The sequence below is a fragment of the Oncorhynchus kisutch genome, linkage group LG25, assembly GCF_002021735.2.
Source record: "Oncorhynchus kisutch isolate 150728-3 linkage group LG25, Okis_V2, whole genome shotgun sequence".
Taxonomy (NCBI): Eukaryota; Metazoa; Chordata; class Actinopteri; order Salmoniformes; family Salmonidae; genus Oncorhynchus; species Oncorhynchus kisutch.
Genome location: NC_034198.2, coordinates 9,753,313 through 9,770,299, shown reverse-complemented (window position 1 = coordinate 9,770,299; position 16,987 = coordinate 9,753,313). Strand labels below are relative to the sequence as shown.

General features: G+C 43.3%; 1 protein-coding gene across 1 annotated transcript in view; it reads left to right on the top strand.

Moving 5' to 3' along the window:
- Window positions 1–687: 687 nt before the first annotated feature.
- The window catches only part of LOC109870583 (sclerostin domain-containing protein 1), a 44,061-nt gene continuing 27,761 nt past the window's right edge, over window positions 688–16,987 (top strand). Inside the window, exons 1-2 of the mRNA XM_031805104.1 lie at window positions 688–1,039; window positions 10,561–10,793. Coding sequence (XP_031660964.1) covers window positions 834–1,039; window positions 10,561–10,793 — 439 coding nt within the window. The 5' untranslated portion in view covers window positions 688–833. The remainder of the gene's footprint in view (window positions 1,040–10,560; window positions 10,794–16,987) is intronic.

The following is a 16,987-nucleotide window of genomic DNA, read 5'->3' as shown; positions in this document are numbered from 1 at the left end:
CGAAATAACTTCCTCGGTTAGTAAATCCATTAGCTGCTCCTCTCTGGATACATATAGAACTTCAACAGAATCGGGCCCATATGTGAAAGTGTGTGTGCGCTCAATGCACACATGCTTGCGAGAAAGAGAGGAAGAGAGAGATGACGGCATTTGATGGAATGATAACATTGCAACTCCAATATGCATAAAGTGGCCAAAAGCCACAACTACAGCCAGATCCAGAACAGTCTGGAAGCCATGATATCGAACACACAAAGAATTTTGAGGGACCTTCTGTCACGATCGTCATAGTGAGGAGACCAAAGCGCCTACATTTTAGAGACATGTCTTCCACTCTTTGATTAGTACAAGCTATGATGTAATATGAGTTGGTATGGAGTGTTGACATTTTCTTTAAGAAAAAAGAAAGAAAAAAGGGTTTTAAGATGCTTTAGACATATTTGCATATTCCATTCAATGGCAAGTGATGACTCGCCAAAATGTGACATACCAATTTTCTCTGTAATTAAATATATAAAAATACTAAATATATAAAAAATATATATTTGGCGGAGAATCAACTAGCACAGAAAGAAGAAAAATAAGGCAACATGTAAAAATGGGTTTACTTTCCCTTTAATGGTGCCCTCTCTGCCTTATTTTCCGGTAGCCACTCTTGTGTTGTCAACCAATTCCTATCCCGAGTGTCTGACCCGCTGTGGGCGAGTAGGGGTGTGTCTGCGAACGAAGAGAGCGTACGTTTCAGACACCGTGTAGGTTACACAACATGACTTAACGGAGAATAAAATTCTGCAAAATCATAAATTGACACGACTCAAGAGTCTGACACGTGTATGTTCGCCAGTTCGGAGAGAGAGCCTGGAACCATGAAAAAATCGAGCCCGGCAAAGCAGCAACCACCACCAGCTGAAGTCTCGGTGCCAGGGGACGCGGTTACCGTGCAACAACTGAACGAGCTTTTGTCAAACAGCAGCGGATTTTACAGTTTACCAACACAGCATTTCAACGAGGTCTTCCCTAGAATATACGTTGGTAACGCGTAAGTTATTTTTATTTTAGCGAATTCTGAGGAATGTGTTCGTTAGTTGTGCCGAACAATTTCTAATGTGTAACATGTATAGAACAGGACTCTCCAACCCTGTTCCTGGTGAGCTCCACTTGGTGTAGGTTTGGGCACCAACCCGAGGTTGTAATTTAAATTATTGTTAACGAGCTAATTATTAGAATTAGGTGCGCAATATTAGGTTTGGAGTGAACCTACAGAACAGTAACTATCCAGGAACTGGGTTGGAAAGCCCTAGTATACAATTACATCACCAACAATTAAAACCCTAATTGTAAACGAATATTTTCCAAATCAAACCATTCCAAACACATCGTCAAGACAAGGTGTCTCCGGATTCAATTGGATTGAACTAACCTTGTCAAGTAATGTATTTTATGCCATAGGCGAATGCAATCTCTTCATAATATTTGCCACGAGCATGGGAGGAGGTAGCCCAATATTGGGTTAAAGGAGTCTAAAGTTACTCCTTAGACCAAGAATCTTACATGTTGTTTTTAAAGATGCAATATGCAGAAATCACTGCCATTTCCTGGTTGCAAAAATTCTAAGTTAGCCTAATTTCAGTTTGTGACAGAACAAGCAACAATTGTCTAGAGAATCATTGTACCATCTAAACCTCAGTGTAATATATTTTCCATAACCCAAAGTATTGTATTTACAGCTGTGTGAATCTGGTGTACAAAACCTAAAGTAAACAAAAGGTAAGAATGGGAAGCATAGAAATGGTGCACAGAACAGATCTGCTTCTTAGACTTGCTTTCAATGAGTGACAGATCAATAACACACCATTCTATGTGAATTTGGTCAGTTGCCCAAAAAGTTACTTATTGCAGCTTTTAAGGGTGAATTGGCTCAAAGCCAAACAGCCAAATACTCCATCCAAATGTGACTCGGATGCGGTACGGTTCTAGAAACACAAATCCCAGTACTTTAATCACATCACTGATAATTTGACCAGTGAAAATGTCTTCCATTTCAGAGAAGCAGATAGAGTGAACTACTTGTGCTTATTAGCTGTCTTCTCTCTGATTTCCTTAAATGCTGTAACATGGCCGTGTGGGAACCCTAACCCTATAAAGGTGTATCAATTGAACCTTTTTGTTTTTTGAAAATAATTTCTTGCAGGTATGAAAAAGTCCTTATGCTTTCAAAACCGTACCTCAAGCGATATGTGTTTAAAGTTCAGACCGAGCATCGCGGCTCTTAACAATTACTTCCCCCTACAGAAGACGCCTTCGTCCGATGACTCTTATATGTAATGGAACTGAGTCAGGATCTAGGGAGGAGGTTGCTCTCTTGCTCTGAAGGAAATTGTGAATTTTCTACAGACTCATGCACACTCTTGAACGTTCGTGTTTGTATTTCAAGGGCGATACGAAGCCCTATTTTTATTAAATGAAACAATTCCATATTGTTTGACGATATTGAGACACTTTTTCATTGGCATCACCCCCTTACTCACCTCCCTTTGTCTCACTTACCTTTTACACACACACACACACACACACACACACACACACACACACACACACACACACACACACACACACACACACACACACACACACACACACACACACAAAGGGGGATGGAGGGTTAGACCAGTCTGTCATGGTATTCCGCGGGCTTTAAATCCATTGTGGTTGGTTGACTGGGTACTAAAGGCGATGTATGTGCCGACTCCCTACAATTTATAGCCTGCCATTCCACTTAGGTCAGTTCTTTATGCTGATTGTGTATGCAGGAGGTGTGGGGGTCCCAATGTAAATGCAAAGTCCAGCTCACAAACACAGCATATACCTAGTCTAGACACAGAGTAAGGTGTACATTTTTATATATATATATATATATACACACACACACACATTACAATTCTCAATGCATATAAGGTATGCATGTATTGGGTGAAAAAAATCCACATTGAGTACATGTGCATTAACAAAAAATGTATATGTTATTATATAGAATACGTCAATCTAGTAGATTGTATAACTTTACTTTCCCTTTACCCATATATATAAAGGGCCATGTACAGGAAGCCCATGCTGTAGAAGGAAGTCTCTATTGCACAGTTGTGGCCAAAAATTGAGAATGACACAAATATTAATTTTCACAAAGTTTGCTGCTTCAGTGTCTTTAGATATTTTTGACAGATGTAATTATACTTCAGTATTCCATAGTAACACTGAAGTATAATTACAAGCATTTCATAAGTGTCAAAGGCTTTTATTGACAATTACATGAAGTTGATGCAAAGAGTCTCTATTTGCAGTGTTGACCCTTTTTCAAGACCTCTGCAATCCGCCCTGGCATGCTGTCAATTAACTTCTGGGCCAGATCCTGACTGATGGCAGCCCATTCTTGCATAATCGATGCTTGGAGTTTGTCAGAATTTGTGGGTTTTTGTTTGTCCACCTGCCTCTCGATGATTGACCACAAGTTCTCAATGGGATTAAGATCTGGGGAGTTTCCTGGCCATGTACCCAAAATATTGATGTTTTGTTCCCTGAGCCACTTAGTTATCACTTTTGCCTTATGGCAAGGTGCTCCATCATGCTGGAAAAGGCATTGTTCATCACCAAACTGTTCCTGGATGGTTGGGGGAAGTTGCTCTCTGAGGATGTGTTCTTAGGCAAAATTGTGAGTGAGCCCACTCCCTTGGCTGAGAAGCAGCCCCACACATGAATGGCTCAGGATGCTTTACTGTTGGCATGACACAGGACTGATGGTAGCGCTCACCTTGTCTTCTCCGGACAAGCTTTTTTCCAGATGCCCCAAACAATCGGAAAGGGGATTCATCAGAGGAAATGACTTTACCCCAGTCCTCAGCAGTCCAATCCCTGTACCTTTTACAGAATATCAGTCTGTCCCTGATGTTTTTCCTGGAAAGAAGTGTCTTTGCTGCCACCAGGCCATCGTCCAAAAGTCTTCGCCTCACTGTGCGTGCAGATGCACTCACACCTGCCTGCTTCCATTCCTGAGCAAGCTCTGTACTGGTGGTGCCCCGATCCCGCAGCTGAATCAACTTTAGGAGACGGTCCTGGCGCTTGCTGGACTTTCTTGGGTGCCCTGAAGCCTTCACAACAATTGAACCGCTCTCCTTGAAATTCTTGATGATCCGATAAATGGTTGATTTAGGTGCAATCTTACTGGCAGCAATATCCTTGCCTGTGAAGCCCTTTATGTACAAAGCAATGATGATGCCATGTGTTTCCTTGCAGGTAAGCATGGTTGACAGAGGAAGAACAATGATTTCAAGCACCACCCTCCTTTTGAAGCTTCCAGTCTGTTATTCAAACTCAATCAGCATGACAGAGTGATCTCCAGCCTTGTCTTCGTCAACACTCACACCTGTGTTAACGAGAGAATCACTGACATGTCAGCTGGTCCTTTTGTGGCAGGGCTGAAATGCAGTGGAAATGTTTTTTGGAGTTTCAGTTCATTTGTATGGCAAAGAGGGAATTTGCAATTAATTGCAATTCATCTGAACACTCTTCATAACATTCTGGAGTATATGCAAATTGCCATCATACAAACTGAGGCAGTAGACTTTGAAAAGGAATACTTGTGTCATTCTCAACTTTTGGCCACAACCTGTATAATGATATCATCACTTGGCTCCAGTCATTGCCTAGAGAGCAGCAAGAGGGTGAGTAGGACAGAAAGCAAGCACATTCCCTCTGTTACAACAAAATCATTTTGAATATGCCAATCTCCAGGGCCAAGAGCCAGCTAACACGTTGACGAGACGTCCTGACTATTGTATAAACTTAGAGGAAGAAGACATGCTCTAGGGCACGTGTCAAACTCGTTCCAGGGATGGCCAAGTGTCTGGTTTTCGATCCTCCCTTTTTTTTTGATTCTGGTCGCTAATTAGTAATTAACTCCCGACACCTGGTTGGCTAGGGCTTAATTGAAAGGGAAAAACCTGCCGACACTGATTTTGACACCCCTGGGTTAAGGGGGTGAGGTGTCTGTGCAAAAGGCTGTTTTTGCCTTGTTTTTAAAATGTGTAATGTAGACCCATTAGATATTTGAGACGGCACAGTATATATGTGCATCTCATTTGTTCTTACAGGAAATTAGATGGAATATTTCACTCAGTTTTATTATTGGTTTACACAATTAAAATAACGTTTAATATGACCTTGCATATTGTGAAGCGTCATCCTCCAGTGCAGAGTTAAGGCGTAGGTACAATTAAGATGTATGGACTGCTTATCGATTTAAGATCCACTCACACCACTGTCCACTCCGGAGACTAGTGGCTTCACATGGTCTGTGATATACTGTAGGTCAGCTAGAGCTGTTGCTACCATAGCTCAAGCTGATGAGTAGCTGGCTGCTGTTCAATCAAAACAATGGACACGCACTAGTGGTGTCGTTTTTAAAACGACCTCTAGGGCCGGGCAATGAAGTCATCTACCACAGTCATCCTTGAAAGCTCCTTGGATACGGCATGTTTGTCTGGAAGGATAGCCTGCACTACGTCTTTTTAAATGCGCCATTGGAATAGGCATTTTACTTGGCTGTCAAGGAATGACGCTTCTGAAGCGAGACTAATGTCAACTAGGCAACCAGAACTGTCAATCAAAATGGCTCGGATCTGCCTCTGCGCAGCCTGCCTGCACACAAAGCACTTTAGTGTGTTAAATACCGTGACTTACCAATATATTTAGTATAAATGTAGTATAAAATATTTAGTGTAAAATATATCTTCCGTTAGTAATCAACTCTAAGATTCAGTATTTTTGGAATGGAGGAGACTCATTAGTTGGTGTACTTCTGAGAACACAAACACTCACATCTTTTATAACGAACTAGAGAGGGGAGCAGCAGGTTGGCCACCAGGCAGATGGCGTCAGAACTGTGCATTAGGCCTATGAAATTTAATTTGAAATTACTTAGAATGTATGTGTTGCCCCCCCCTAGGGTCACGCACTACTCATAAAGCAAATCTAGAACTTATTATTCAAAAACATAAAATATTAATCGGACCAGAGAATCTTGTTTCTCATGGTCTAATAGTCCATCCCTTTGGTGGAGTGTTGGCGAAACTGCCCAAATCCATGTTTGTCAAGGTTGTAATCGCTGCCAAATTCCTAAACTTGTTTTTGCATTGTCATTATGGGATTGTGTGTAGATAAGGAAAATAAACGATTTAATCCTTTTAGAAAGAGGCTGTAATGTTACGAAACGTGGAAAGTCGAGGGGTCTGAGTACTTTCCGAATGCACCATCTCAGGTGGCCTTAAAGGGTACAGTAGCACAAAGCACTCCCTCTATGCACAATGTAATATTGATCAATACTAATGTTGCATAATATTTTTGTCTATTGTTTATATTTATACCCCAAACCATTGGTTTCCAAATATTTAAGAGTAAACTTTGCTATTGTGTGTTTTTTTTCACCATAAATCGCTTCCAGTTAAGCCCAGTATACTCCTATCATGCCCGGTTCGTATTGAAACACATGGGAATAGTGTGTTTATCCCCAATAATCATCAGCATAAATCGTTTTGTTTTAGATTTTTAAGTTGATTTAAAACACACAACTACAGTTAAGCATATTATGCATCTAGCCATGGTGCCTTTACCAAGATTAGAAACCTCTGTACTCTTTCCAAGACGTTTGGAGTGGACAGGTAGTTGTTGATGCAGAGAGAAGAATAAGATCGAGGTTGAGGGATATCTGGGACAGAAGACCTAGAAGTGGTGGACCTAAAAAAAATGTAAAGAAATGAGGGACACGAAGATGACTATTGGGAGACTACTCATGCACTTTTTGGGTGGGGGAATTGTCATCTTGTTGTCTTTCTTTCATCCAGGTGATCCTGTTTTTTGGTCCCCCACCTGTACCTTTTGTAATACAATAGTTTCAAACCTCCCGCTCTACTATCTTCAGCTAGGCTTTAGGAAGTGCTACTACTTCCCTGATGAATAGTAATGATCTGTTTCTTTTAATAACTGTAGGGGAGATTAATATAATTATTCTTACAGAAATTAGGGCAGTATGCGTCAGACATGTCTAAACTTACTGTATGTTTGTCCTGGCTGCTATCATGGTGGAACACTCCCTGAATGATACGTTCACTGCGCATCTCAGTGACTGGATTCAAGACAAGCTCATTACACAAACTTGAGGCGCGAGTCGCTCTCAAATGACACCATCCATGGAGCCAAAAGTCAATGGAAGGTGGACTAAAATGCTTTTATCGACACCCGCTCAGTCTTTAATATAAAAGTGCTGGGCAGCCCCTGGTTGACGGCACACTTTGTAAGGGCTTGTTTTAATAATGCATGGTCTGGAGCTGCACAGAGGAAGTCTGAGTGGAGGACAGGGCAGGTAAATGGAGGGCGTGAAGGCATTAGCCATGCACTGAGTTCAGCCTGTGCATGCACCTATATGCGCGCACACATACAGACATAAGTGGGTATGCATACACTTGGGTAGGCACTGGTGTACGACACATTCAGACGCGTAGATGCTTTATTTGTACACTTCGGTGCTTACAGGCACATCCTCTGAAACATGTACTGTACACATGCTCAAAGTTACACATTCATCCTCAACCCTTTACACATAGGCTTTGTCGTTACAAGAGAAATGTTACTGGATTCGCGAGAATAGACTGAGCCTCTGAGGGAATAGTGAGAGAGCAAAGTAGATGGCCGTGAGATGGAGAAGGGTAGACGCAGGAGAGAAAGGGAGGAGCGCGAAGGGTAGCTATATCGGGTTATGTGAGCAGATCTGAGCGGCTGAGCCTCATGTACTCAAGCCATCGCTCCATCACCTCAGAGTAGCCTTGGCCTGCAAACAGGCCAGACAGATGGGCAACCTCATCCCCTAGTCATAAACTAAGATGGTGGCAGACTGGCTCTTTATTAGTTAGCCCTGCAGTGGGAGGCAGTGCAGGCATGTTCACCCTCTGTCCCAGGGGAACCATCCAGGGTCACTCAGCCTCTACACACCTCTGCCTGGAGCCTGATGATATGCTCATCCAACTGCAGAGCACTCTGGGATGGGATAAAGCCCCCAGATCATATTAAATACAGTAAACGGGACCTGCATTCAATGAAAGCGCTCCGAGACAGGATTAGTCGAGGCACAGATCTGGGGAAGGGTACCGAAAAATGTCTGCAGCGCTGAAGGTCCCCAAGAACACATTGGCCTCCAACATTCTTAAGTGGAAAAAGTTTGGAACCACCAAGACTCCTTCTAGAGCTGGCCGCCTGGCCAAACTGAGCAATCTGGGGAGAAGGGCCTTGGTTAGTGAGGTGACCAATAACCCGATGGTCACTCTGACAGAGCTCCAGAGTTCCTCTGTGGAGATGGGAGAACCTTCCAGAAGTACAACCACATCTGCAGCACTCTACCAATCAGACCTTTTATGGTAGTGACCAGATGGAAGCCACTCTTCACTAAAGAGCACATGATGGCCCGCTTGGAGTTTGCCAACAGGCACCTGAATGATTTTCAGACCATGAGAAACTAGATTCTCTGGTCTGATGACCAAGATTGAACTCTTTGGCCTGAAAGGCAAGTGTCATGTCTGGAGGAAACCTGACACCATCCCTATGGTGATGCATGGTGGTGGCAGCATCATGCTTTTGAAAACCTGCTCCAGAGCTCTCAGGACCTCAGACTGGGGCAAAGATTCACCTTCTAACAGGATGACGCAGGAGTGGCTTCGGGACAAGAGCCTGGACTTGAACCCGATCGAACATCTCTGGAGAAACCTGAAATAGCTGTGCAACTATGCTCCCCATTCAGCCTGACAGTGCTTGACAGGATCTGCAGAGAATAATGGGAGAAATTCCCCAAATACAGGTGTGCCTAGCTCGTAGCATCATAACCAATAAGACTTGAGGCTGTAATCATTGTCAATGGTGCTTCAACAAAGTAGTGAGTAAAGGATCTGAATACTTCAGTAAATGTGATATTTTTTTTATTTTTAAATTTCTTCAAAACAATAACTTTTTTTTAAATACCTGCAGTAATGGAGCTTATCAACGAGCCCCCCCCCCCCCCCCCCCCCCCCCCCCATCGTAGGTGATTTGTTGCGCACACCGACAAAAGATACCATGGCCTTATAGCAAAGATACTCCCCTTCAGTCTACATGACAAACAATTTCCAAACAATGTTTCCTGCTATTTAAAAAAAATATATAATAATAATATTGTGATATTCCTGGCTAGGCCTCTACTTTTCGCTGACAGTTGCAACTCAGCAAGTATCTATTTTGTATTTGCAGCGTGCTCTGCCTTTCCGAATGTAGGCAATACAATAAAAAAATATATTTCTAAAGGCTAGAGAAGCTAATCAACTTCTGGCCAAATCATGCTTTAGCAGCCTATTTTGAATGATAGTATTTCTGTGTAGGCTAATTAGGCCATCTAATTTTGGCAATAGAATTCAAACCTTATGCTCTATTTACTATCCCCCATAGTAAAGTTTGGTGGAGCCACTTTTAGGCAGACATATCCACTGTCTATGTTAGTGGTCCCCCAGGGGACGGGAGTGTTCAGAGCCCAGTGCCATGCAGACCAGTGTTTCCATTAGTCGGTAATAGCGTGCTTTTGGCCATAATTTCTGTTGTTGAAAAGCGAATTAAATAGATTTTCCAACCGGCCAATTGTCAGGCAGAAGAAAAGGATTCATTGCTATAAAAAAAATATATGTATGTAGCCTATTCGTATGAAATTACCTGTTGGGCTCTATCGCCCCAGAGTCTGTTTGGGCTATTTCTTTCTCAACAAGCTGACATTTCCACTTCACAATAACAGCACTAATAGTTCACCGGGGCAACTCTGTTAGCGCAGAAATTTGACATACTGACTTGTTGGCAAGGTGGCATCCTATGACGGTGCCACGTTGAAAGTCACAGAGCTCTTCAGTAAGGCCATTTTACTGCCAATATTTGTCTATGGAAATTGCATGGCTGTGTGCTTGATTACGGGTGTGGCTGAAATGGCCGTCACCTCTAATTTGAAGGGCTGTCCACATACTTTTGTGTATATACAGTGTAGGTTTAAGACTGGGCAAGATGGAGTAGCCTAGGTTTGGTGTGATAATCGACAAGCAGGAAGTGCATCCAACACATCACATTTTCACAATGATGCTCTGAGAGTGCATTGGCTACTCAGAACATTTAGGGTGACCAGCAGGAGTGGCTTTGAGACGGTGTTATGACAATTGCTTGAATAGCATGTCTGGGACAACTTTGTCAGAACTGCTAGAACCTGGTATTGTTGAACCATGTACGGTGTGTTTTTACTTTGACAGCCACTGTAAAGTAGGTCTAGCATTTGCTTATTTGCTGTATCTACCCCTTGAGTAGCAACTCAACAAAGCTGATAAGAGTGATTTATGGAAGTCTTCAATATAACTTTATTGAAGTGTTCCAAAGCAATGCACTCAGTTCTGCCCCGTGCTTAATCAATGTCTGACGTCTACCTCATAAACCATAGAATTATCTATTTCTATCGCACAGGTTCGTGGGCCAGAATCTGATGCGTCTGCAGAAGCTGGGCGTGACCCACATCCTGAATGCGGCGGAAGGCAACTCCTTTATGCACGTCAACACCAATGCAGATTTTTACGCTGGCTCGGGCATCACCTACCATGGCATCCAGGCCAATGACAAGCCGCAGTTCAACCTCAGTAACTTTTTTGAGGAGGGGGCAGACTTTATTGAGAAGGCTCTGGCACACAACAATGGCAAAGGTGAGTCTGCCCACTCTGGGTTCTCTTTTACCTTATTCATAGGTGATTATTGTCTATTTAAACCATTTCACCATGTAGTTTATAAGCAAATACCTGATTTCTATACGATAAAATAGTGGCAACTGCCTCTTATACAGTGCCTTCAAAGTATTCATACCCCTTGACTTATGCCACATTTTGTTGTTACAGGCTGAATTCAGGCTGTATTAAATACATCTCACCTGTCTACACACAGTACCCCATAATGACAAATTGGGAACATGTTTTATGTTTTTTTGCAAATGTATTGAAAGTTAAATACAGATCTAATTTACATAAGTGTTCAATACTGTATAATAACTAGTGATGCACCGATATGACATTTTTGGCTGATACCGATATTTTCCTTGCCAAAAAAAACCCAATACCGATAACTGATATTTACAATTTTTGCGACCTTCTAAGCATTCTAGTACAGTTAAATAGTTAACACCCATACGGACGCAGTGGTCTAATAAACTGCATCTCTGTTTGCTGACTTTTTTTGTACAGTGCTACTGTATCTTTTATGACACGCAAAGACCCAAACGGCGTTCCATAGTATGTATGTTGTGAAGCTGATCGCAGTGGCGCTATTACTGTGTAACTCCGGTAGGGCTACATCTGAAAAATAGCGCACCGGTGCCCGACCAGTCGGCGAAAGCCAACATCACCCATGACAAGCGGATGATTGTCAAGGGCGATGAGTTCTATCTTGGCTTTAATGGATTTCACCTTTGAGTTGTCTCGCTGAAATGTTCTTACTCTTTCAAATGACTGCTTGACTTGTTGACTGCTCGATCCACACAGCAGACATTGTGGGCTAGGTTAGGAATGCTGTGTTACACGTGTAGCGTAACATTTTACGTGGCGTCATTACGTCGTGTACCTACGTTATATAGGTAGCTTTGACATCGTTTAAAAAATATATATATTACCCCCTTTTTCTCCCCAATTTCGTGGTATCCAATTGTTTTTAGTAGCTACTATTTTGTCTCATCGCTACAACTCCCGTACGGGCTCGGGAGAGACGACGGTTGAAAGGCATGCGTCCTCCGATACACAACCCAACCAAGCCGCACTGCTTCTTAACACAGCGCGCATCCAACCCGGAAGCCAGCCGCACCAATGTGTCGGGGGAAACACCGTGCACCTGGCAACCTTGGTTAGCGCGCACTGCGCCCGGCCCACCACAGGAGTCGCTGGTGCGTGATGAGACAAGGACATCCCTACCGGCCAAGCCCTCCCTAACCCGGACGACGCTAGGCCAATTGTGCGTCGCCCCACGGACCTCCCGGTCGCGGCCGGTTACGACAGAGCCTGGGCGCGAACCCAGAGTCTCTGATGGCACAGCTGGCGCTGCAGTACAGCGCCCTTAACCACTGCGCCACCTGGGAGGCCTGACATCGGTTTTTAACATCGGCGTTAAACTAGACGTTTGGCCGATACCGATGTTGGCATTGTTAGCTAATATCTTCCGATTATACCGTGCATCCCTAATAATAATCTTTTGCAGCGATTGCAGCTGTGAGTCTTTCTGGGTAAGTCTAAGAGCTTTGCAAACCTGGATTACACAATATTTTCAAAATTCCAAGTTTGTTGTTGATCATTGTTAGACAAACATTTTTCAAGTATTGCCATAGATTTTCAAGATTTAAATTTTTTTTTTAAGTCAAAACTGTAACTCAGCTACTCGGGAACATTCACTGTCTTTTTGGTAATCAACTTCAATGTAGATTTGGCCTTGTGTGTTCTGTTATTGTCCTGCTAAAAGGTGAATTAGTCTGCTTTTCACCAGACGCTGGGAGATTAAGGCAGGTTTTCCTCAAGGATTTTGTGTGGAAAATTTCCCCAGTCCTTAATGATTACAAGCATACCCATAACATGATGCAACCACTATGCTTTGAAAAACTGGATAGTGGTACTCCGTAAGTGGCATCTAGTGGGCAAAGCTTGGTACTTTCTCACAAATGTTATGGTAAATAATGCATGTGACTTCAAATGGCCAATTTCTCTGAACAGAGGAAAAAACATCACCAGATTCACAGGAAATGCATTACAAAGGATGAAGCTGCAATACTCCATGCAGCAGCTCCATACTACTTGTCAAACATGGAGAACTGGTACTGGTTGGTTGAGGGGTTCGTGAGTGGCTTTTGACCATTTTATTGGATTCCTCATCTGAGATGATGGGTGTCAGTCCTCTTTCTTGTGCTTTTTGAGGTTGTAATATCCTCTGCTATCAATAGTTTGTTCCCCTTGGTAAAAAACTGTAAACAGACCTTTGTTTCTCCAAGTCCAAGTTATGAGAAGAGGAGTAACAGCAACTGTCCTTCAGGGCACAGGATCTAACACGTTTAATGATGGAATAGACACAGAGTATACAAAGTGTCACTTGTTAAATCCACTTGAATCAGTGTAGATGAAGGGGAGGTTACAGGATGTTTAAGCCTCGACAATTGAGACATGGATTGTGTTGTGTGCCATTCATAGGGTGAATGGGCAAGAAAAATATTTTAAGTGCTTTTGACTGGGGTATGATGGTAGTTGCGAGGCGTGCCGGTTTGTGTCTATAACTGCCACGGTGCTGGGTTTTTCATTCTCGACAGTTTCCCGTGAGTGTCAAGAATGGTCCACCACCCAAAAGACATCCAGCCAATTTTGACAACTCTGGGAAGTAATTGCAGTCAACATGGACCAGCATCCCTGTGGAACGCCTTTGACACCTCGTAGAGTCCATGCCCAGACAAATTGAGTCTGTTCCGAGGGTAATGGGGAGTGCACATCAATATTAGGAAGGTGTTCCTAATGTTTTGTTTAATCTGTGTACGTCATCAGTCCTCCGGCTTAACAAAGTGGAGATGGATACTCCTGTAAACTGTTTCTCAGGCTAGTCCTATTCCACATTGCTGTATCAGCTGATGTTTCGGTCAGTTAAATTGGAACATTCTGCTGTTGTACCAAACCCCACACATTTTTCCATAGAGAGTAAACTGACACCACTTTGCCACAAGTTATTTTTCCTTTCCTCTGTGTTCCAAAAGTAAAACACGCTTACAAGATGGTTCTTAAAGAGGACCATTTGATGTACAGTACCAGGACAGTGAAACACATTGCGTTGAACAGCACATTGATTGCGTTTGGTAGTACTTTAAGACGTACTCTTTGAAATGTCAGATTTGTATCGGAGCACCAACACAAAACAAATGGAAATCTATCATGGAAGCAAACAAGAAGAGATCAAAGGAGTCCCATCACTTCAACCAAAACTCTCTAATTCATAACAGCCATCTGTAGACGGAAAGAACAAGAACAGCCATCTATCGCTGACCACATCTCTGGCTCCTTTCTCCTCTCCCAAATGTTACTGGTGTGTTGACATACCCTGGGGGCCCATTTCATTGAAGCCCTGAACACTGTTTTGTGGCGTGGATTTAATGGAAGCTGACACAGCGGCACAATTATAACTCATCTTAATTCTCAGCCAATTAGGCGGCAGCTGCGTCGACACCCCAGTAAATCAGTGTACGACAGTAGAGGAGGTGGAAGAGAAAGAGGTGGTAGACACATCTTTCCAACGAGACAAACGATGCCGTAACACCAGCCCCTTCCTGATGGGTAAAGTGTCCTGATGTAACCCACCGAGGCTTGATCAGTGACATTTTGTGACCACCGTGCAGAGCTGTGGAAATGTCAGCGTTGGAGCATGTGACTCGTCAGCCGGGCTGCTCAAGTGGACGAGTGTGTGTTGCCAGCCAGGTTGCATGTTCTATTGACTGAGCGTGTGTTTTATTTTTATATACATACACACACACACACACACACAGTGGGGCAAAAAAGTATTTAGTCAGCCACCAATTGTGCAAGTTCTCCCACTTAAAAAGATGAGAGGCCTGTAATTTTCACCATACGTACACTACAACTATGACAGACAAAATGAGGGAAAAAAATCTAGAAAATCACATTGTAGGATTTTAAATTTATTTTCAAATTATGGTGGAAAATAAACTTTTGTTATTGACCAAATACTTCTCAATACTTTGTCATTGCCAACAAAGGGAATATAACAGAGGTCAAACGTTTTCTGTAAGTCTTCACGAGGTTTTCACACACTGTTGCTGGTATTTTGGCCCATTCCTCCATGCAGATCTCCTCTAGAGCAGTGACGTTTTGGGGCTGTTGCTGGGCAACACGGACTTTCAACTCCCTCCAAAGATTTTCTATTGGGTTGAGATCTGGAGACTGGCTAGGCCACTCCAGGACCTTGAAATGCTTCTTATGAAGCCACTCCTTCATTGCCCGGGCGGTGTGTTTGGGATCATTGTCATGCTGAAAGACCCAGCCACGTTTCATCTTCAATGCCCTTGCTGATGGAGGTTTTCACTCAAAATCTCATGATACATGGCCCGGTTCATTCTTTCCTTTACACGGATCAGTCGTCCTGGTCCCTTTGCAGAAAAACAGCCCCAAAGCATGATGTTTCCACCCCCATGCTTCACAGTAGGTATGGTGTTCTTTGGATGCAACTCAGCATTCTTTGTCCTCCAAACACGATGAGTTGAGTTTTTACCAAAATGTTCTATTTTGGTTTCATCTGACCATATGACATTCTCCCAATCTTCTTCTGGATCATCCAAATGCTCTCTAGCAAACTTCACACGGGCCTGGACATGTACTGGCTTAAGCAGGGGGACACATCTGGCACTGCAGGATTTGAGTCCCTGGTGGCGTAGTGTGTTACTGATGGTAGGCTTTGTTACTTTGGTCCCAGCTCTCTGCAGGTCATTCACTAGGTCCCCCCGTGTGGTTCTGGGATTTTTGCTCACCGTTCTTGTGATCATTTTGACCCCACAGGGTGAGATCTTGCGTGGAGCCCCAGATCAAGGAAGATTATCAGTGGTCTTGTATGTCTTCCATTTCCTAATAATTGCTCCCACAGTTGATTTCTTCAAACCAAGCTGCTTCCCAGCCTGGTGCAGGTCAACAATTTTGTTTCTGGTGTCCTTTGACAGCTCTTTGGTCTTGGCCATAGTGGAGTTTGGAGTGTGACTGTTTGAGGTTGTGGACAGGTGTCTTTTTTATACTGATAACAAGTTCAAACAGGTGCCATTAATACAGGTAACGAGTGGAGGACAGAGGAGCCTCTTAAAGAAGAAGTTACAGGTCTGTGCGAGCCAGAAATCTTGCTTGTTTGTAGGTGACCAAATAATTATTTTCCACCATAATTTGCAAATTCATAAAAAATCCTACAATGTGATTTTTCTGGATTTTTTTCTTCTCATTTTGTCTGTCATAGTTGAAGTGTACCTATAATGATAAATTACAGGCCTCTCTCATATTTTTAAGTGGGAGAACTTTCACAATTGGTGGCTGACTAAATACTTTTTCCCCGCACTATATATATATATATTAGATGCAAATCTATGGCCTGACCTCTGCGGCAGACAAGTCAATGTCAACCATCTTCCCTGCACCTAACCACTTCCCATAGCCTCATCAGATCAGTGTGCGCACCTGGATATGTAGGCTATGCGTATCATCCTCAACACACACGAACGTGTGGGTCAGGCCCTAGATTCGCATCTCGCTGGCTGAGATGCTTCGCCAGGCAAGGTTATATTTGGAGCATCTGTTCTCTCACCTGTCAACACTGTACCTCAGTCTTCCCTCTCTTTCCTTTTACTTCAGTCGCCATCTTCGTCAGAATCCTAATGCCTTAAATGCGCTCCTTTTTTTGTTTGTATTCCTTTTAAGACCACAGATCTGACAGGATTTGATGGTTGTGAGCAGTATAGTGAAACCCTATCCAGTCCTCTCAACCGTCAGTGTTCATGAAGGAAAGGAGTTGCTTAAAGATAATTGGGACGTAGCCCTAAGTGTCTGTCTCTGTCCATCAGGGAAGGTGTATGTCCACTGCCGAGAGGGCTACAGCCGCTCGCCCACCATTGTCATCGCTTACCTCATGCTGCGCCACAAGCTGGACGCCCGGGTGGCGGTCGCCACAGTGAGGCTCAAGAGAGCGATCGGCCCCAACGACGGCTTTCTGCGCCAGCTGTGTCAACTCAACGAGACGCTGGCGAAAGAGGGCAAATTGAATGAGGTGATGCCAGTCAAGGTGGCCAAGTTGAAGACCAAATAAGAGAGCGTGACTTAACGCCTTCGAAAGGCCTGTGCTT